We start from the raw sequence: 23,027 nt of genomic DNA, 5'->3' as shown, positions 1-23,027 counted from the left end.
TTTGGATCGCTTTTTTCCTTTCAGTCTAATTTGCCTTTGATGTGTCTGTATCTATATAAATGTCACTAATGACAACGAGTAAAGTTGATGCAATGGTTACTGTGATTTATCACTAAACAGAAAGCTAGTTTCAAATTATTTCCCCAAGGAATGGAAACCAGTGGCAACAAAGGGAAAAAGCAAGAGGGATACATAAAAAAAAGCTTTCCGACACCCATTTCATAAATATCCATCAAAAATGTAACGTTAACTCTTATTTGCACTGCGTAAGATCCAACTTACAAGAACAGAAGCACGGTTAACTGCCATTTCGCCACCGGCAGTAAAACCACAACAACAGTGGTGCATAAAGGATTTCTTTGGGTCATGAAGTCACAGGGAGTGGAAACCAGTGGTACTGGGAGACAGTGAATAAAGCCTCTTTGACTTTACTATCTGGATCCTGAGTGTTGTTTCTGTAAAAGAAGAAAAACATCAACACAGTGTCTTGAATCCCAATTGGTCTCTGTTAATAGAGGTTAAACGAGATGGCACACTAAGTCTGGCAGAGATTTGTTGATTTAAAAGGCTCCATCTCTAAGGATTAATAGCATGGTTACAATCATTACAGTGACACTAATTGTTTCGGCTGACTGGATTTTTTAGACGATCACTGCCGTTGCCTTAGATCTGGTCACTGAGGTAATATATCCTGATGATTAAACATCCACACGGAGAGAGTGTGAAAGCAGAGATGTAGACCTCTGCTTCTCCTCCCTCCCTGTCGATGCAGTCACTGAGGGGCCAAGTCAAACATCTGATTGATGCATTTGTGTCTTGCAGAGACGTCTCATCTGCAGGACACACAATGAAAGGGGGTGTACATTTGATTGCTGCTGGTCAACATATCATGGTTGCCAGATTTGTTTGAGCTATCTGGTATTTATTGTGACCCTCTTAAGTACCACAGTTCAACCTCACTGTTGTCTGAATGTACATGACCACATACCAAACTGAATCCTTACCAGTGAGCAGGAAACGCCACAGTCTCAGCTCCACCCTCGGCTCCACCCTCCTCAATACACCAAGGCCATACATGGTGTAAATAAACAAGGAGCAGGCCTTGATCTAGAACGGTAACTCAATTTTCAGCTAGTTTCTCCTTTAATATCAGATCCTGCACTAAATGAAACAAGATTAACTTTAAACAATGAGTTGGTCCTTATTAGTCAAAGCATATACACACTTAAAAATAAAGCAGAACAGATCACAAAGAACTTTGTAAATGCTGCATGAATCTAAATGATCAACCCAGTGAAAGCTGAAAAAACAAGATAAAAAAAAACCTTGAAATAACAACTAGTGCTGGGTTTCCTCCTGCAGGAATTTGCAGCCAGTTAGACAATTGTCTCCCCATGTTGTCACTGGCAACGAGTCGGACTTTAATGCAACTGAATATAAAAAAAACTTGATGAAAAAGGGGATTTATTAATCTTTTTTTAAATTTAGTTGATCTAATTGATTACTACTCACAAATAATGCAATTTTTCACTGGAACTCCATTGACAAATAGCAGGCTTTTATTTTATATCAAGCCCACCTTTTGAAAGGACCTCTTGACTGATATCTCCCTCACTCTCTTGATATTCTGCTGTACCCATTAGGTACAGGTATTAAGGACAAATGTCATCTATTTGTGACCTCCTGTAGCTCACAGCATAGTTCAGTCGCTGCTGAAGTTGGCAGAGGTTTAATCACCCATAATATAACACATGTGTGATAATTATTTTGTCCTTAACTAAGTAGCACAAGGACACTGGCTGTGTCAGGACTGAAAATGATACTCGACAAGTTGGCTTATTTTCTTTGAGGGGAAATTGATCTTTCCTTTTTACACCGGAACTTCCTTCCGATGGAAAAATATGAAACTAACACAACCTATGGTCTGTAGTGTTCTTTGTTGTATGCCTTGTAACAGTAAAATTATGTAAAAGTAACTTCATAACCAACCACACCCCAAAAACACAACACCCTGACATCTTTAACTGAAGATTACAGACAGCTCACAGAAGTGTTTTCATGTATTTCTCTAATTATCTCATATAAAAACTGTTTGAATGTGTACATGGTGACCTCCCTTAGTATTTTTCAGGTAGGAAAAATGTTATTGGCTCAAGAGGTCAGTGACCTTATTTACACCAAACAGAACTTTGTTAAACATCAAATTGTGCAGAGATTTTGGAAAGAAAAAGGGAGAAACCTGTGCTTGTCTGTGGCCTCGTGAATATAAATGTGTAACGTAAGTGATCCGAGTCTTTCTTTACCAACTAAATCTGACTGTTTGGACCTCTTACATGCATTTCTGAACCCTGAGACTTGAATTTCCTGGGTGCCACTGAAGCTAAACTGAAGGGGGGGGGGGGTACAAACTGGGTTAGACTAGCCATCTATATGACTCAGCATCACTAGGTCCAAATAGAGCAAAGCTACAAAGAGGGCTGAGCAGGTTCAGGCCCAAAGCTCCAGTCTGCCTGTCAGCAGTAATGCTGGGGGCCCAAATAAACAGACAGATCTGCATACCGCACACTCACGTCACATTACAAGCACAGCACTGGGTCCCAAACTGTAAGCTGTTTTTTTTTTAAAACCACATGGATACCTGAATGTTTATGCTTGTACTGACGGTTAAACAACTTTTAAATCTCACAGAATACCAGAAAGTATTTAGACTCAAAGGCCGACGCCGTGTAGACTGCGCTGTGAGCGTCAGTACATGCTAACATCAGCCAGCAATGTTTATCAAGGTTACTCGTTTTACCAGATATTAGCACTGTAATATCTGTTTATCAGCACTGAGAGGGACGTTATAAAGTACTGGGAGATATGTTTCAGCTGTTTTGAGATGACAAGGATGTTACCTAAGATAGAATCACTGAAGTTATTACAAGTCAGCTCGATGAGGGCACGAATGATCCATCAAATATGGCTGCAGTTCTTCAGGTGAACGATTACACATTTCCCCGACACGCACACACAAACGCCACAAATGAAAGTGGGAGCTGGATTCAGCCTCTAAGGATGATGAATATCTGTACCAAAGTGTATCGTGTTAATGGTTGCTTGGATATTTTGTTTCATGGACAAAAAGAAAATGTTCAACAGAAACCAATATGTTTTGATAAGAGAATAAATTCAATCCAGTTCTCAGCTGTAACAATCTTCCCAGCTTTCAGTCACCTTTGTGTAGCAAAAAAAAAAAAAAAAAGGGGGGACAATCTGGCGAATCAGTTCATTAAGGCGATAAAAAACAAGCCCAGAGAAAGAATTACTGCATCACACCAGTTCAAGAAAAAGGCCCTTTGTTTGATACAGTCCGACTTCCCCCCCTCGCAGGCAGACACGGCCATAGAAATCTCTTCTTCCTGTGACTGCCTCCTGTTTTTCCTCATTTGAAGAGAGAAAGAGTAAAAAGAGAGGATGGGACTAAATGAGGGAGTGAGAGAAAGGAAAAACGAGTACATCAATCAAATAGCTTCTTACTGCCAATAGTGAGCTCAGTCTTCTGTTTCCCTTCATTTGCAGGACTCAGTGAGTCTGGACAGGCCACTGCTGTCCTAAGCAAGCTTCAATTTAAAAACAATTTATTTGATTTGGAAAGAGGACATGTAATATACATATATATAACATACTATTCTTTTCTTGTTGTAAAATAAATTTGATACATTAGACGTTGCACTGCAAGTCATGTCATGATACGTATTGTACATTGATATAAATTTCTAAACAACTAGCTTGAGTTCCTTTGCTTATCCCAGGGTCCCTTCTTTTAATAACTGCATAATTTTCAAGCTGAACATTGTCTAGCTGCCTTTAGCATGTAGCAGCCACATTGAAACATTCTTGGATTAGCTTTAATGCAACAGCGAGCCCTTTGTCCAGGAGGCTACTTAATACTGGACATGTTGTCTGAACCCTGGGATAAACAAAGTCGTCGTCTGGGTTGAACAGCAAACTCTGACATAAAACACTGGCTCTGATCCGGCTTGTCTTTGGCACATACACCCCTTAGTTATGCTTTAATGATACTGAGATCACAAAGAATCCACCACAGTTTATTCTATTAGAAATGTGTGTATATTCAAAGGTTTCTTTCATAAGTCTTTATAGATGTGGTGAAGCAGTAAGAACAGTGATGCAAAGTTTCCATAACCTGTCAGGCAAAACTGTCCGATATATACAAATGTATAGCTAAGGATGTGTGGGGAAAAAATTGCACTGAAGCAAGAGCCAGGCAGTCAGAGTTAGTTTTCCACCCAATTCTCATTTATATACCTCAATTATGTCTGCAAAACCAGCTGCTTTCAATGATTTTCTTTAAACAACAGTATGTCTTGAAAGTATCATTTGATTTGATACAGTCTAAATATAAAAAATATATTTATACATATATATATATCTCCTTATAATATCTACTTGGAATGACATGGGGATATAAATAAGTGAAAGAATCTTCACATTAGAAGTAAAGAAAAAAGAAAATCAAATTCTAAGGAATCCCCAAAACATTCATTTAACATAAAAGTGCATCTGATTTAAAATGATCTTTAAGCTTCTCAGTCAGGGATGCTTGGGCCAGAAACACATGAACAGGCAAAGAAATAGAAGTCATTTCCATTTCAAGCCTTAGTTTGTACAAACTATAACCGTACATATCATCTGCTTTACTGGACAGTGTTCTATCTGTCCTTGTTTTGGCACATTTAAGCTGAGAGCATCTGATACTGCAGAGTAACAAGAGGAGGAGGCTCGGTAGAGGAAGTTACGATGCAGCAAAAGGCAGAAGGAGACAAAAGAGGAAAAAATTACAGGACAATAATCCATTGTCGCCCTCCTTTTCTCTTACATGTCATTCTCATACTTTGTAAGACTATTTGATCCACATTGTACTGAAATCCAATGATTCACTGAAGTAGCTTTCATTAAAACTTGAGGTTTGAAGCATTTGTTTGTACAACAAAAAAATAAGAAAAAATACCCTTGGCACACTTGAGTTTAAGGCCTGTTGCAGCTTTTAAAATTGTGCATTGCTAAATGTTTAAATAAGACATTTGAAGGATTTCTGGTATTTCTCATAACTGTATGTGAATGTAAACAACTGGTGCACCAGTGATGGCTGGACAACGCCGCCTTTGGAGTTTGTTTCGCCGGCATTTATTGCCCATCAGACACTTAACCTATGTTTCCCCCTTGTGGACACCCTTATAAGAGCACATACTGTCATTGGTTTTTGAGGCACTGTGTGAAAAAAACGTATTTGGAGACTGAGTCTCCTTTGAAGCATCTGAATAACAGAGGAGGCTCAGTGGACTTAACACGGACATCTGCGTGACTCCCCAAAGCTTACAGATACTTCTGCAGGAGCTCTGTGCAACACTGCGGTTAAAGTCTCGAATCCAGACGGGTCTCAGCACAGAATCTGGGAGAAGGGATGTCTGAGCAGCTCCTCGGCACTAGGCCTGTGTTTGGCCTCCACAAAGATGCAGCGGATAAAGTCCCGAGCCTGGTCAGAGGTGTGCGAGGGAAGCAGCGGGTTGGTCGGCTGGGTGGCGATCTTGAATATGGCGGCCATTGCCTCATATTCTGCCCACGGAGGCTTTTCTGTGAGCATCTCAACGACTGTACAACCGAGGCTCCTGCAAAAAAATGAACGATTGTTATTGCTTCATTTCAACTGGCAGTGGAGTCACGTAACAAGCTGAAACAAATACGAAATATTTGGCCTAAATTCCACAACAGTGATGCTACGAAGGAATGTTTTCAGTTTAAACCTTCTCACTACTGTTTGTGGAGGAACTCCTCCACCTGTTGGGGAGGTACAAGCCCTCTTTGGAGCATTGCTCTCCCTCCAGCATGGGCTGAGAACCTCACGCATACCGAATCTGTAACAACTCGTTTGACTGACATTCAGCCACATCACTCATCCGGAGAGATTGCACAAGGCAACGCTGTCTCACCTGTGAGTGGGACGGTGGAACAAACTGTTGGCTATTAGTTTTTTCAAAACGAAAAAAAAGCTCAAGCTTCCTGCCATTTACAGAGTAATACATCTGTATTTTTCCATCTTTATATTCAGGTCTCGACATGCCAGCCCTCAGTCGTGTACTTCAACTATGTTCCTATTTCAAAGTGTTTTTAATGAGAGATGTTCAGTCGAGTATTTTCAGTCAAGCTGTTTCTTGTAGCTATTTCAGATGTAAAAAGCCATAAAACATGTGTTTACATGCATTAGCTTCTTTCTCAGTTGCAGAAGTGTTTGCATCATTCCAGCAGTAAGAGCAGACATAACTTTCCTCTTCAGCAACAAAAGTCCCATCTTCACTGGATCTACATTCACGGTGCAGCTACAGCCCAGCTTACTGTGGTGTGTGGTGGAAGATATTTCATCATCTTCAAAGGAACACAAGAGACGTTTGTCAAGCTTAAAACTACATGCTTCTGACGACGGGCCTGGGAATGCTAATAACAAAGGTACATTGACTTTTGGTCGTGCACAGCCTCTGAAACTGCCCTGGAGCACCCGGGGGGCAGAGATACCGCAACTTGACGACTTTGGTTTCCTGCCCTGCACCAGAGTTTTTTTCGTTGGGGTTGCTTGGCATTTTTGTGGCCTCTGGTCAACATAACAACAAATTCATGTGTATGGCTGTATACAGTTGCCATGGTCACACTGATACTTTTATGACAGAGGTGTCACATGGATCAGGCATAATTCATATAAGGAGGAGTCTTGCATTAAAACTTAAGTTGCTGCACAGGTAGTTATTATGCAAAAATAATCCTACAGAAATTATATTATAGTGTCACTGGATTATTATCTTTAAAGCATTAATGATTAAATCCTATTCAGGGAGGTCCTGCCCACTTAAACCTACTTCAATGTTTGAGATGTAAACTAAATAATGTGACTGTACTATGATGAAAGACATCGTACTTTCTAATGTTTCAATTTATTCTCAAGCTTACAAAGTCAACACTGACATCGTTTAATCTGTTTAGGACTTCTCTACGTCTTGGAATTTCCATTTTTATCATAGTAAAAAGAGAATTTATGAACATTTCTGAGACGATAGGCAACACACCTCTGCAACGCTCGTCCTTGATTATGTGAAACATCAGACTCGTGAACAGGATTCTTGCCAGTTTATATCAAACATCTACTTAGAGATGAAGGTTTAGCAAAATGATCTTGATCTATACTAAAAGGCTAAAAGGCTAAAAGGCTACAGCTGCAAAAGGAATGTAATGCAGAAGAAGTACAGTGAACTTAACACACTATTATAAAAACAAAAACAGTTGTTGTCTAAATATAAATGATAGAAATCCTTAAGAATAATAATATTTTGTCTTCTTTAAGTAGCTAATAAATGTTTGCAAGCATTCAGTTGGTTTCTGCCCCATCATGCCAGACTCAGCATCAGCAGAGCTACAACTGCCTCATCAAGCAGGAACTGACTCTCCTGCTCTTACCAGACATCAGCCTTCCTGCCGTAGCCCTCTCCACTGATCACTTCCGGACTCATCCAGTAGGGGGTGCCGGTCACAGAGCGGATGCCGGTGCCAGACATGCAGATGGTCTGAAGCCTCTTGCTGGCGCCAAAATCTCCAAGTTTTACGTTTCCCGCTGAATCCCGCAGGATGTTGGCGCCTGAGGGCCACAGTTGTCACAGAAGATGCAAATGTTATATGTCACCAATTCTCCTCCACACATGGCAAGACTCAAACATCTGAGAAACAAATTGCCGTCCAAACAGTAAAAAATGCACTTCTCGGTCATGTAAAGTTAAACAGCGCTACCTTTGATGTCTCTGTGCACGATCATGTTGCTGTGCAGATAGGACATGCCCTCCAAGATCTGCCTAGTGTACTTTCGGGTCACATTTTCTGTCAGGGCCCCGTAGGCCTTCAGCTGATCTTTGACTGAACCCTGACAGGGAGAAAGCACAGGGTTGACAATGAACTGCTTCACAGACAGACAGTATTATGGTATTTCATGATTATCATAATCAGCTACAATGATTGTGAGAGGTAAAACAGAAGTGCAGAACAGATGCTACCGTGAATTAAAACGCGTGTGACAAAGATGACAGGCACTCAGGGAATAAAGGAGATCAAATACAGGATACCTTATTGTCTTGGACTCGAGACAAATGAGCACACTTTTAGGAGATTTTACACATCACTGCACACCTTTCAGCCACCACAATGCGAGTGCAAGCAGGAGTGAAGACCACAAACCTGACCCAACCATGTTAAACTGGGCCCTGTCCACACCAACACTGATATTCTGCAAAACAGACTTTTCTTCTGCTCCCATGTACATGTTAAAGGGGATTTTAGTCTGAAGAAAGGGATAGTCTTTAAAGACCCTTTCCAAAATGAAGATTTTTTTTTTTGTTTTCAGTGTATCCGTGTGCAGCGTGTAAGCCCGCTGTTGCACTGTGTAGTGAGTGTCCCTTGGAAACTATAACAACAAGGGCACCTAGGCACTGTAGCATCAGACTGAGCAACAACTCTACAACATTCTTCTTTCCACGGATACAAATTGCATTAGTCTTTTGGTTTCACAGTTACACAAACTACCGTTCTGGTTCTGAAGTTTTCGCCCGAGCAGAATCGGCTTTCTCTGAAAGTTCTTCATTTGTATTTTGAAGTCTTGTTAATAAAAGGCTTTATGGGCACCTGCTGGCATGATTAGTTATGCGTTTGTGAGAATTTCTGCCTTCTCATCTGCACAGATATTTTTTTTCTGATATAAATATCAGTTTAAAAAGATATACGGAGTCGTGTAGTGAAGCCTCAATGTCTCCTTATCTCACTATATATCAAACAAGACCAAAACTGCTGTCTCTAACAGGTTTCAGGAAAAATAATACAAACAAATATATAGAAAAGTAACCCTAAAACTGTTAAATCAACTCCTCAATGTAAAGTTCCTTGTGTCTTTACTGCTTTTACAGAATGTTACAGGTCGAGTTATCCGAGTTTAAAGCTAACCTTTTTCCATATCACAACCAACAAAACTGAACACTGAGAGTGCTTTTATGGGACAGACTTCTGAGTTTTGACGTGCAAAAACAATCAGAACTCTGTGGCTTAGTTGAACCTGTGACTTGAGAGATGGCACTCACCCCCGGCATGTACTCCATGAAAATAGTGAGGGTCTTCTCATTGTGGTCCCTCAAACAGCCGTAGTACTGAACGATGCGCTCATGATGCAGATTCTTCAGCAGCTGGATTTCGCACTCCAAAGCACTGACCTCCTGTTACATACATTGAAAAGTATGAAATGAAACAAAATGTATTTATTCTTAATTCATTTACTGTTTTCATTTGCACAAAAAAAAATTTTTTTTGGCCCCTCGACTTTATCATATTACTTTCAACTGATCACAAACAAATGTAAGCATAAACATGAGAGGACAAAGAGTCGATTCTGACTGCATGCAGACGCTGCCAAAAGCACAAACTTCAGCAGAGTAAATGAAAGCTGATAGCAGTTTCCCAAAAGTAGTTCCTGTGTTTACCTCAGAGAATGAGACCACAACAGAAACAGAGGAGAGAAGGGAAGTCAGAGAGACATAAAGTAATCCCAGAGTCCCAACTCAGAGACACGGCGCTCAGTGTAACAACTGATTCACATCTGCTACAGGCTGGGGGTGGGAGTGGGGGTGTGAAAGGGTGACTGGAGGTCAGGGCAGCGCTGACCCATCAGACTCCATTACCACTGCAATACTCAGCACCTCCAGAATACAGGAAGTGACAGTGCATGTTTTCTCCACGACTAACAGGAAAAGGCTTTAAATTAGAGAAGTTGAAGGAGGAAAGGAAACCTCTACGATGTGATCCACTTCTTCGATGACTTAATGCCTTTCTGGCAGATTGATTGTTTTATTTCAGTGTAGAGGAATACAATCATGTTTGTCTTTGTGACCTATATCTGGATCAATGGTCTTTAGATTGTTGACTCATTAATCCCCTGCTCAGCCAGTCATGCTAACTATCTGCATTCCAGCATAAAACATAAATGTTATTCATTTATATGCGTGTGTTTTATGTTTGACAAAAAACATACAGGAAAAGAAAGTCTAAGTAATGCAAAGTCTAAGTAACTTGATTAATTTTCCCCTCGAAAACAGCAGAATTTTAATCTGCAACCAGGGGCAGCAAAAATATCTGCATGGACATGTGATGTGAACTGAAGTTTGTGCCATAGGAAAGGAAAGACAAAGCCAGGGTGAAGTCCACTCCCAACAGAAACATGAATGAAGTTAACTGTGCATCTAAACAGCAAACATCTCACCTTGCTGGTCTCTGGACTGTCAGGATCAAACTGGACTTGCTTGGCAGCCAACTCTCTCCCAGTATCCACATCATAACACAGGTAAACCCGGCCAAATGCACCCTGGCCAAGAAGCTTTCCCCGACGCCACGTCACAGGAGCACTGGGGGCTGGGGGGAGAAATCACACACTCAGTTGGTCATCTATGTTTTCCAGCAGATACGCAGTTTTACATACAACGGTAATTCTCTCCAAAATGCCTTTTTGTTTTTTGAAGAAATACCTTTTTCATATGAAGATCATATATGAACTCTTAGTACAACTATAACTGTTTCGAGTTTAGAAATGATGCAAGTTATTTCCTCCTGTCATGTAGCAGCACTGCAGTTTGGGATGACAAAATAACTGGTGAGCTCTGCATGATGTCTATCAACAGTGTGACACGAGTTATAAATTAAAAGTTGAAGAATTAATTCCCAAACTCAAGGTGTTATGAATGGCTTTTTCCTTTTAGTCAATGACTGTTAAATAAAACCACAGTTTACGCTGCAGGTGCCATCTGTTTGCATATATTTGATCATCTTAAGCCACAAGTACACATGTTACAAATTATATACTCTGAATTTGCTTAATTGAGGTTCTTATTCTCTGCATATTTTATGAATTGGGTGGATACCATCAGATATGATCTCCAGACAAAGTTCAAGTACAAATCTAAGAAGGTTTTCATAACTGTTTTGATAAGATTTCATGCTGGATCAGTACTCACATTTATGGGCAACAGAGCGATCCTGGGGACGCAGCCTGCCTTGTGTGTCGACCAGCTGCCAGCTGCCCAGACTCTCCTCGCTGCCGTTGAGCGACCGCCTTGAGGGCACCAAAGTGAACAAGTTCCCCTGAGGGCGACGAATGCGAGGAAAGGTTCGACGACCTGGAGGACGCAAGAGAAGAGAGTAGCTGGGATTAATATGAAATGACAAATGGAAAACACTGAAAGAGGTGATATTAAGATGTAAATCAATCAATCATTAACCTTACCTTCACTATGGTCCTTATAATGCAGGGAAACATGGTACCTCCGAGGATAGGTGCCTCCCTTTCCTGCTACCCTGTCATATACTTGGTTCTCCCTGTCTGAAAGCAGACAAAGATTCACAAGTCTTATAATAAGATGATTACTGCCATTCTGCTGCCATAATGCTGGACACGACAAGTGGAAAATAAATAAATAAAAAATAAATAATAATAATAGAAAATAAAAATAGAATAATAATAAGATGATTACTGCCATTCTGCTGCCATAATGCTGGACAAGACAAGTGGAAAATAAATAAATAAAAAAAAATAATAAGATGATTACTGCATCTATACAACATTTCTGTATTGTTTTTGGAAAAGTTGGGGCCTTTTCTCTCACCGGAGCACTCTTGCCGATTATCTGGGACACTCTTAGCTCTGTGCATGCGAGACTTCCTCATTGAGGGGCTGTAAGTGAGGAGAAAACAGGAGGCGGAGCAAAAAATGTTAAGGGCCTTCTCAAACTGCTTCCCTTTGGTTATTAACAAAAAACAGGCTGCATGTATTCAGATTTGGCCAACATTAATTACGTGAACATAATTAAAAGATTTAACAGTGTGCCACCAGTGGCAACTTCCTGACTGGCGGCGTAAACAATCAATGTTGCTTTTATAAGAGATAGAGTTTGTGCATCACCTGTCTGAGTTGCTGTCCAGAGACTGACAGCTTCCAGAAACTGAATTCTCTGCACTGCTCCAGGGATCCAGCACCTGTGCAGAGCACAATGGAGATGAGGCTTTGAGTATGCAGGCATGCTTTGTGTTCGCATTTCTGAAAACTTTGCTTTTTTGTATGACAGCTAAACTGACAGTGTCTGGATGAGGAAATATTTTCTGCAAGTCTATGTAATTTCTTAATCCAGCACTAAATCTCTCAATATCAGCCAAGATTTAGCAGCACGGTCCATAAAACTTCACCGAGGTAGAAGTTAGTCATCGTGCAAAGAAGACCGGCTAAAATCTAGTTCCTTTCCTTGCCTCTCTGCTGTGCTTTAGCTTTGCCTGCCCCTCTCTGCAGGCTGTTATGCACACACACATTGGCTTGTAAGATGTCAACTACAGAAACAGCAGTAACTATCACAGATTAGAGACTCCCTGTGGCGCCCAGACACGCTGGATTCATGTACTTCAAATTATACACGAAGCATTAAACACAAAGTTGTTTTAATCAAGTTACCAAGTTCAGCAAGTTCAGCAAGTTTTGAAGAAAAGCCATTTATGTGGGAAACAAATCATACAGATCACAAACCCTAGACATGTACTCTAGTCTAAGATGAATTTCCAAGACTGATAGAGGAGAAATGACTCACGCATTGATCACTGGTCTCGGGGATGAACTCCCCCTCACTGTTTATGCTGGTGTATGAACCTTGGCGGGCGATCCTCTGCTGACGTTCAGGCACGTAGCCAGGAGGCGGCGAACTTCGCCCTGTGTTCTGAGAACCTGGGATCAGATGGAAATTATCAGCATTAAGGAAAAGAGTAGCTATAAGAATCTATCTCAGTAATCTGAACTTAAAGGCCTCAATGGCTGAAAGGTGTATATCGAGTGCTTCAGCTTTTAAAACCTTGTTCCTCTACACTGAGAATGGACCGCACAAAAGCAACCAAGCCAAAGATGACGATGCAAAAATCAAGGACACATCCATACAATAACATCTATGATATAGCTACCGCCCTCCTGAAATACAAAAATTAAGACAACAACAACAACAAAAAGAGTGTTGATTGCTGACATTCTGTTTTAAATGAGTTAGGAGTTATTTATGGCCTGCAGCTGTCATACAGTCAAGCTCTAAAGTCCTCTTGCTCTTCAGGACAAAAACCTCTTGTCTAGCAGACTAATAGCATTTCGTAATCTGATTGGATGCAGTCCAGCAGGCATCGTCTAGTAATAGCGAACAGGAAAGGGAAGAGGACCCACTGCATGAAAGGGAATCAAAATAGAGCCACAACTGAAGAAATTCGCAACAGAAGGGAAAATCAAAATAGTTCAATAAAAATGAAAAAAACAGCATAACAGCTACCTAAAAAACATGACTATATTTCCTCTCTTGAACCAGGGAGTAAAATATGTTGTTGACGGTAAAATTTGACTTTGAATGACAGTTAAAGAAACGAACCAGTTGATAGATGGCGCCCCCTGGGCTCGGAGGCTTGGTACACTGTACTAACGTCTCCAGTGGACTGGGAGGACTTGATCCTCACCTGCTTACATGGTACATGGTGGGAGGGGGAGGAGGCCTGTTGTTAGGGAGGGAAAAGAAAAGAAGAAGCGATTTGAACAGGTTTTAACTCATGACTAAAAAAATTGGTTCATCTAAGCAAGCCAGTTAGTACATGCACAGAAATCAGGAACTTGGATTTTTCACAATATGGCTCTGAGTTGAAGAAACAGCAGTGGTGCAACAATATGATGTAAATACACGCCCAAAGTGGGTTAGTGTTCGTCTCACATTGCTGTGCTCCTGAGTGAGAAGAAGTATCCTGATGCTCTTCATGTTGGCACTTCTGTCCAGCAAGTCGATTGCTTTGTCCAGGTCATCCTGACTTCGCAGAGGGATGGACATCTGCAACACGCAACACGGTGCAATGATTTGCAAATCTCACAAACAAACTTTATATTCACACCACGACATAAAGAACATACCAAATGTTGAAAGTGAGACATTTTCCCATTTTTAATTGAAATTATCTTGAATTTGACGGCAACAACAGACGCCAAAAAAGCTGGGACAGGGCCATCAAAAGGAACTAAAAACCAGCTGGACGAACGTGTTGCAGCCAATTATGTTCATTGGCAAAAGGTCAGTAACATGATTTGGTATAAAAAGAGGACTTTAAAGAAGCAGAGTCTCTCAGAAGAAAAAATGAGCAGAGGTTCAGTAATCTGCAGACACCTGCATTTACAAATTGTGGAGCAATTTCAATATAATGTTCCTCAATGTACAATTGTGAAGACTTTGAGTCATCTTCTACATAACCGAGTATCATCAGAAGATTGAGAGAATCTGAAGGCATCTCTGTGCAAAGGACGCGGATGAAAATAAATACTGGATGCCTGTGATCTTCAGGCCCTCAGGCAGCTCTGCATTAAAAAAAACAGACATGATTCTGTCCTGGAAATGACTGCATGGACTCGGGAATATTTCCAGAAATCATTGTCTGTGAACATCCACAAATGCAGGTTAAAGCTCTACCATGCAAAGAAGAAGCCATGTCTGAAGATTAACCAGAAACGTTACTGTCTTTTCTGGGCCTAAGCTCATTTAAAATGGACTGCAAACTGGAAAACTGTCTTAATTTGTGTTGGAAATGATGGACGCAGCGTCCTCAAGACTGAAGAAGAGAGGGACCATCCAGCTTGTCAATCGTCTCAGTTTAAAAGCCTGCATCTCAGATGGTATGGGGGTGCATTAGTGCCTATGGAACTGCCAACTTGCACATCTGTTCTGCATCTATTCCAACAGCATGGCTAAGAGTCCAGGTGTGAGACTAGTCCGCTGCAGCCCAGACCTTTCAAATATCTGATCCATCATGAAACACAAAGACACAACAAAGAAGATCCGGGACTGTTGGGCAGCAAGAATACATAATCAGACGAGAATGAGAGGACCTCATCTCCCAAAGGTCCAACAACCGGTGTTCTTGGTTTCCAGATGTTTACAGACTGTTGTTAAAAGAGGAGGGGGTGCTACGCAGTGGTAAACACAACCCTGCCCCAATTTTGTTAAAGACGTTTTGGCGGTGTGCAAAGCAGATAACGTTCCATAGTCTTCCATGCTTTTGAAAACCAAACATTCATCTGATGTATGTACAGAAGAAGCCTGCTTGAGCTTTAAAACTTTAAAGTTAAACATTTATCAACAAACATTATCTATGTCAAAATGTGAGTGTCAAAGACAAACAATTAGTAGATGAAAATTGTTCCTGTGAGAGGCAAAACAAAGACTAATACATCTTATTTTGCTGTTATAGGTAGGAAGGACAAGTTCTTCTTCAAACCTTAACAAAACAAAACAAAAAAAAAGACAACTGCTGATAAGGGAGTTGAATAAAGATAGATATAGTTGAGAGAAATGGACTCCACTTTACCTCATTGTTTATATAATGCAGGTCAAGCGGCTGGCCAAAGACACTCATGACTTTCTGTTGAATTTCCTCAAACTGCACAGGCCTTCCAAACATCAAGATCCTACACATGAAAAGTAAGAAACCAAACAGAGAGATTAAAAGAGATTTGTACCACCTGGTAAGGAAGCCGCGTTTGAGCTACATGCTTATGTGCAAACAAAATACACACAAGCAGCTCCTTTTTCGGTGTGCAGATTCCTCTAAGTACACCTTGCATATTTGTGGTTTGTGCTGGCAGCTACATGGTAACCACAGTCCTTTCCCCTTCCATTCTCCAGCTCACATACCAGTCAGATTTAAGTGCTGGAGTGCGTGCTCTTTCTCATGAACTGAAACATGTGACAAAAACAGCATGCCTAAGTGAACGTGTTTATGTCTCCTGTGCAAATTTCTGCTTTCTCTCTGTCTCTTGCATACAAGTGTGTACTCCTGTGTATGAATGCAAAATATCCACAAACACACACACACATATGCACAACATAGATAAATAAGAGCCAAACTTAACTCACCTCCTCTCTCCGGAGTACTCAAACTTTATCCTGACATCGTCCTGAGAGAAAAAAAGAAATAAGGAGGCACTGAAGAGCTTTAAAACTGACTTGCACGTGTCATGTTTTCAGTTGATCTTACACAAAGATTTTCCCCAGGGATAACAAGGCCTCTTTCATTGTTTTGTCATCCATAAGGACTCATTTCTCCTCATAACATCTGGGGTAACTGAGGTCATATGGATGGCAGAGAAGATCGTCTCTTTCAGGGGGAAAATATTATGTTTTCAAGGAAGGATTCTTCCCTTCAAGAAATACCCTTATTTTGCCTTTTTGGAGAGTAAGAGGAGAAGATTGGCTCGTGACTAATAACAAGTAAATATGAAGCAAGAGCCAGTATCCGCTTGGCTTAACTTAGACTGGAAACAGAGGGATCATTTCGCTTGGCTCTATCCAAAGGTAACAAACTTTACTTGTGAGCACCTCTCAAACTCACCAATTAGGACATTTCCCACTAGTTTAACTTGCACAAAAGAAGCTGAGAAAACTGCAAACCAAGAAAGTCCTCATGGCTTCTCATCTGACCATCCAAAGATATTTGCAAAGATATTAAACCTGGGTTACAGGGCTCAGACAAACCAATACAAAATAAGGGTAAAAGCAGTTTTCTCAGCATCTATACTCACATTGAAATCTATATTCAATGCCATTCATGCCTGCATTAACTTAAAAGGATGTCATATCTCATCGTAAATCCGGCTGAAAGGTTTGTGGATGGGAGACTCTTAGCTCGTTTTTAAATAGATCAAAATTGAATTTGACCCCAATTATTTAGGACATAAAGAAACTTTATTTAGATTTTTGTAAAAAATGATCTTCCCCCCATGAGGCCATGGGTCAAAACAATCATGGAGACATTTATAGGGACCAATCAAAGTTGAACAAAGTCTTAGTAAACACCTCGATCACAAGTCATAATTCAACACCTGGGTTCAAAACCTGAATCATGAATTATGAATCTGAATGATTTCTTTCAATCTTAATATGCAAGTCGTGACGCGCTGACGCTGTACCTGTCTGTTTGCCTGTGCTGGTGTCTTTGGTTTGCCGTTGTCATATGGTGACAAAGGCTGACGTCGCGTCATCTGGAGGGCGACTAAGTCCTTCATTATAGAGTGGAGAGCCTGCCTTTCATCTGAGGAAGATAGTTGGTCGACAAAATACAGAATTAAAGCAGACTGGATCATCAGTGGTGTGTGTTTTGTATAAAGACAGATAGATAGATAGATAAGAACTGTTAGCACTTCGATTTGCATTAAAAAGTGGATGTAAGCAATTAGTCAGTCATCTTTACTTCCAGTCATGTTGACACTATATTGTGATGGGGTATTAGAAGCAGGAAAGAAGTGCAGTGTTTTTGATATGCCTGTTCCCATGTTTGATCTCAGGGCAAGCTCTGCTTGGGTGTGCTGACTCTTGAAGAGAAAACATTCTCATTGTGTAGCTTGGACAGACATCATAAAGCCCCGGGGCAGCTGAGGGAACCAGCCTCCATCTTGAGAAAGCCAAAAACCAATCCTTCACCTGACACTGTCTGGAGCAGCAGATTGTACAGGCCTTGTCCTCAGGGATGCTGACTGGTGTGAGTGTGTGTGTCTGTTTTAATATCATGCTCTGCCTAAACTACGAGGTGAATTTCTGTTTAACATCAGACTCGGAAGACTTACTCATTGTGGCGATGTCTGCGTACGGGGGTCCACAGACCAGTCGTCAGACTCTTGTCCCTGCTGTGCTGAACCACCTACAGCCTGAGGTGATAAACACAGAAATCAATTAGTTTAATGTTGTGGGAGATAGAGCAGAAGGATGTGATTCAGTCATACAGGATAGAACAGTTTGACAAAGGTTATCAGCAGGTCTTACAAAATCTGTCAGTGTGCAACTACCTCAGACCATAAATCATCACCTCACTGATAAAAATGACAACAAAGAAGCCATAAGTGGCGGTATTGTGCTCCTCTTACACGGCATCGATAAAAATCAACATTGCATTCAAAGTGACCAAAAGAACCTCATTTTCCCTGACAGCACAAAGCCCTTCTCATGCTAGAGCTTGCAGGCATGAAACCTAAGCTCGCAGAATACAGACCTTAAATTTTACTCGAACCGAAAGCCCGAGTGAATGAAAATGTGCGCAGCGCATGTGAGAATGTGTGTTTGCCCATGAGAAAGAATGACAATTGGAAACGGCTGAAACTCAAGCTGCACTGGCAGCGATCTCTCTGGCTCACTTCGTATGGGAGGAATGTTATTTATGAGGAGTTTTCTGCCATTTCAAATATCTACCAGCTTTAAACAACTCTGGTCACACGAGTTGCAAAATCCTATCTGAGCTGTGTCATAATTCTATTGCTCATGTTGACAAGGAAGAATATTTTCCCTGCATTTCAAGGCATTTTCCTTCAATGGAGAGGGCTTCCCCTCAGAACTGCACTATTAAAACATGCAATTTAAACTAAATTCAGATGCACTTCAAGTACACCAACTTATGCTTTTAAATGATTTGACTCTCTTCTTTAAAGATTTACATTATGTTAACTACATTGCAAACCTGGTTATATTTTATCCTGACCAGCTTGAAGCCAAAGATTAAGATAAGATTCTCCATGAAATATAATAAAGAAAAGGCAACTATGTGCACTAGTTCTATGATGAGGTTTAGCTGAAACGTAACTTTAACTTGAAACGTAACTGAGACCAAAGGCAGGTCACAGAAGGTGAGGATGGAGCCTGCAAATGAGGCTGTCTGTCTGACTACAGTCAGAGGGAGAAAAATGCCTCGGAGAGAAACGAGGACGCGGTAAACTTCTGGACACAAAGTATGCAGCATCGGCACCTGAGGCAGTTCACTGACTTTGTGGATTTCTGGGTAATAATCACCCACAGGAATGCCGGGCATGTCCGTCTGTGGTCGGCAGAGCGTGGCCACATTGCTTTAAAGCTTCCGCCACTCTCATACTGGCCTGCTAACAGCGTCGTAGCCAAAGACTTTCAACTCTTCCAAGTTCATACTCATGGCATTCTATACACCACGAAATACCATGAAATTTAAGAAGTGGGAGCTTCTCGCCGTTTCATCAGCGTAAAGTCACTTGAGGTAACATAGATCCATCATCTTCTGCATACCCAAAAACATCAGTAAGGGCACTTTGTTGTAGTCAGTGAAGCCAAAGCTAAACTCTCTGTCAAACTGTCGAGCCAACCACTTCTCTCCCCAACTTAAACTGATGTTTATTACATCCCAAACAGAAAGGTGGGAGTTCAGTTGAGAACAAGGCTACTCTCAACCAATTGAATCAGCTTGCCTGCTGTATTTTCCTTGTATCGCATTTCTAGGACTAGCAGGATTTACATGGATTTTCCTCCGCCCTGAGTCTTCTGTCTGCTTTGAGAGGTGTTTAGTCTGAGGCTGTTTTTCCCAGCCACACACCTCTCTGTCCCAGACCAGTGATGCATCTGGGCTCACTGGCTTCACAGCAAATTCCCATAGCCTGATGTCTCTCCTGTTTCAGGTGCACGTGTGCTTCTGGTTTAGACCAGCCCACCACATTTAAATATTGCAATCTCGACAGAGAGCTGGTGCTTGCTTTGGCAACACGGGAGTTTCAAAATGTCCTTTTTCAGTGTTTTCACTGAAGAAACATTGAAAATACCTTAAAAATGTGTATCTGAGTTTTGAAGATTTTTAGAAAACTAACAACAACATTAAGAAATGTAAGAAAAAGCTGAAACTTTTTCTGGCTTCTTGTGCTACATGTCTGCAGGAAAAGACAGCTTTGTTTCAGGCAACTTTTCTACATCCCACTGAAGAATCAGATGAACTGCTCAGTTTGAACTGCCAATCAAAAGCGATCAATCAAATCAATTAACAGCCTGGTCTTCACACAGTTATGACAGGACTTTAAACCTGAGTGGGATCGGATGGAAACACCTGTCACATCTTCACACCCTGTAATTTGTCTCCTCTTAACACATCATTCAAAATACAGCACAAACAATACTGATCTGTTTCTCTTTTACCATCATTCTCCATCAATCCAGAGCCAAGTTAGCTGAGTTGTAGGTGGATTTGTAGTGTTGTGGTCCAGTAACTCTGTCCCTTCATTAGAAGGTTGATAACGAGTTATGGATACTTCATTCACTGTTAGTGAGACCAGCGTTAATTCGGCTGGTGTCTGTAAAGGCGGCTGAATGCGATATGTTGGTAAAGATCTGAGCTGTTTACCAGCACCCTAATTCTTTGAACACAAAAACTTTGGATGGATTCATTCAGAAGTCCATAATCTAGTGGTGAGGCACAAAGTCTGTTATCATCAACCAGGTAATAAGTTTAGTTGTTACCTCTCTACATCGATGACACATTAAAGAAACTGTATGAGAACAAACCCCACAGTGTATTGGACATCATTTCCTAATAATGCTGCTTCTAATGCTTCTTACAATATACAATTTTATTATAAAGAAAAGTCAATCATTCATATTTCTGGTGTTATTGCAAGTCGACCAACCAAAGCTTAGTTTTTCCAATTAGTCATTTATACAACGTGTCTGCAATTATAACCTTTTAATTCACTGTGTTAAACAAGATAATTAAAACGAACAAATCAAGACCTTTATTTACACGTGTTTGACTTCTAAATGTCTGACTATGCATTACTTCTGCAAACTTACATGTTCTTAATCAATCAGATCATTTATTGGGTCGACTACCAGAAACTCCTGCTGCCAATCTCACTATATTAACTCAATTAATTCAACACTCCTGAGGCAATTCTAACCAAATACGTTTGTTGGTTTATTATTCTCTCTTCAGTTTGTGAATCATTTTTGCATTTTAACTGCAGATGGTTTGTTCGTGTAAAAATCCTGCACGTCCAGCCAACCTACCTTGTAAAAACAGCGGAAAATAATAAATCTCTGCAACAGAGCTGTTTTAAAGTCTAAATGGAATGTATTTTATAGTGTTTCCCAATAGAAAAGTGAGAACAATTTATCTGCTTTGTTACAAATAGTCGCCAACATTTTGGACTCTTTTATTATGGAATTTAATATACTTTAATGTTTGAATAAGACACTATTTTTCTCATACTGTTCTTTGTGGAAGATCTGCTCTGATTGAAATGGTACTGTACAAGAAAACTGTTCCTTCTCTGAATGAGGTGTGCCAAACTCGCCACCTGGTAGAAATTATGCAGATATCTTTTTTCATGGTGATGTGGTAAAAGGAGGAAAAGTCTGGACTGCAACAATGGTGTTTGCTGTGGACTCAAGGGTTTGTAACCTTGGAGAACGTTTTAAATGCACAAAAAGCCACTCAACACACAGCCAATAAGAGGGGAACTTAAAATGAATATGAACCCTTTAAATTTGATTAATTCTAGGTCTGCAAAATAAGTGAAAACTGAAAAATATTTACATCTGTCAACTAAGTCACGTGCACTGCTCACAAAACCTCACCTGTCCAGTCAGGTGTGGGGCGAGACCGAACTTCTGCGCGCGGCAGACTCTGGTCACCGGTGTCTCGCGGCTGTAATGACGCAGTAGGTCCAGCCGTCGTTCACGTCCATCAGTGTCCTCGGTCAGACCGACACACCGGACAGGGTGCCATGGCGGGGCTGACCCCCCCAGATACCGGGGGGCTCGTCTTCTTTCAAAAGTCCAGAGCACACACACAGACACACGGTCCTTCCTGGTGGTGAAACCGGACGGGGACAGCTGTGAGCTGTGAGTGAATGTTCCTGTGGAAAAGCCTACATCTAACTCCTCCAGCTGTGGCCCAGAGTCAAACTTCTACGCCGCTGCAGTCTCGGATCTTTGGAAAACTTACATTTCCAAAACATGATCAGAAGTCTCACTGGATGCGCGCGTTTTCAGGCTGTTCCCAGACAGAAAGCCGCGATAAATATAAAGCAAAAACTACCCGACAAGGTGTAACAGCAACCGTGTGGCCTGTATGAAATCCATTTGTGCGTACAGTTCACCACAGGGAGACTCGGTACGATTTCCGTGATTTTGACGGCCTCTTTTCCTGCTAACTTTGCAGATTTTCCCCGTCTGTGTTGCCAGGTTTGAGTCCAAAATATTCTAGGCCGGAGATGTACTGTTTGTTATCATTGCATTGCATATAAATGCGTCGCATTGCAACTCGGATGTTGACAGAAACCTAAATCTTGCAGCAATACCATAAGGCCTGGCTTACAGCAAATATACAGATTAATTTAATTCATGAGCGACGTCATGGACGACTGGAACAGTGACGAAACACACTGATAGAACAATAGCTGGTAAATACTACCATTATACATCGTTATACGTGTAAACTCTCTTTGTTTTACTGGATCATGTCAAGTGAAGCCGGAGTTGGAGAAAGTCCATCGATGTTCAGGCTTCGCAAAGCTGCAAACTCTGAAGTTGCGTATCCAAGAAGACTGAAATCAGATATATATTGTAAAAAAGACAGCGACGCGGCCTCTGGAGTTTCTGCAACCGACGTTTGTCCACAACTTTCCACAACCAAAACAAAGCAACAAATAATCTGGAAGCCGAATACGTCAAACTTCCTGACAGAAGAAATATCGTCACCGGAACCCGTTTTTCTACGCTTCCAGCAAGTCGTGAAAACCGTTCTTCGAGGTTGTGTCCTTTCTTTCCAAATGCTTGCCTTTCCGTCCCCGAAAAACTATTTAATAAGACGGACTTTCTCGCCCCCCCACCCCGAGGGAATTTCTGATGGCTAACTATCTAAATTTGCGCCGTGCAGCCGCGGGGACGCGCTGTTACTTGGTGGAGGCTGGAGCGCGCACAATATTATTAAGGGGGCGGAGCAATGGTGACGTCAGTGATGCGTCTCCCGTTCAACTGAAAAGGTTACAAATTCTTCGCTTTACGCCTCACTCCATCAGGACAACTCCACCTAAACTAAATAAGTAATTGTAACGGTGATACTACAAA

At 41.1% G+C, this 23,027-nt stretch overlaps 1 protein-coding gene across 1 annotated transcript; it reads right to left on the bottom strand.

The window, feature by feature from the left end:
* Positions 1-3,603: 3,603 nt before the first annotated feature.
* Positions 3,604-22,856, bottom strand: map3k3 (mitogen-activated protein kinase kinase kinase 3). The gene is made up of 17 exons (XM_075453232.1): positions 21,534-22,856; positions 17,744-17,824; positions 17,090-17,211; positions 16,038-16,078; positions 15,490-15,589; positions 13,851-13,964; positions 13,518-13,638; positions 12,705-12,838; positions 12,032-12,105; positions 11,736-11,803; positions 11,357-11,452; positions 11,088-11,249; positions 10,340-10,488; positions 9,168-9,299; positions 7,834-7,963; positions 7,507-7,684; positions 3,604-5,672 (listed from the first exon to the last, which is right to left on the bottom strand). The coding sequence occupies exons 2-17, from the start codon at positions 17,745-17,747 to the stop codon at positions 5,444-5,446; spliced, it is 1,854 nt and encodes a 617-aa protein (XP_075309347.1). The 5' UTR covers positions 17,748-17,824; positions 21,534-22,856; the 3' UTR covers positions 3,604-5,443.
* Positions 22,857-23,027: the final 171 nt, after the last annotated feature.

Source organism: Odontesthes bonariensis, chromosome 21 (genome assembly GCF_027942865.1).
Source record: "Odontesthes bonariensis isolate fOdoBon6 chromosome 21, fOdoBon6.hap1, whole genome shotgun sequence".
NCBI classification, from domain to species: Eukaryota; Metazoa; Chordata; class Actinopteri; order Atheriniformes; family Atherinopsidae; genus Odontesthes; species Odontesthes bonariensis.
Note: the sequence above shows the minus strand (reverse complement) of the source record. Positions and strands in the feature narration are given on the sequence as shown.

Bases quoted from the DNA above. Each gene is read 5' to 3' on its own strand.
- map3k3 (XM_075453232.1), bottom strand. The intron at 12,839-13,517 runs GTTCGTTTCTTT...ATCTGATCCCAG, and splicing joins GGGGCGCCATCTATCAACTG to GTTCTCAGAACACAGGGCGA. The intron at 12,106-12,704 runs GTGAGTCATTTC...TGCTCTGCACAG, and splicing joins CCGAGACCAGTGATCAATGC to GTGCTGGATCCCTGGAGCAG.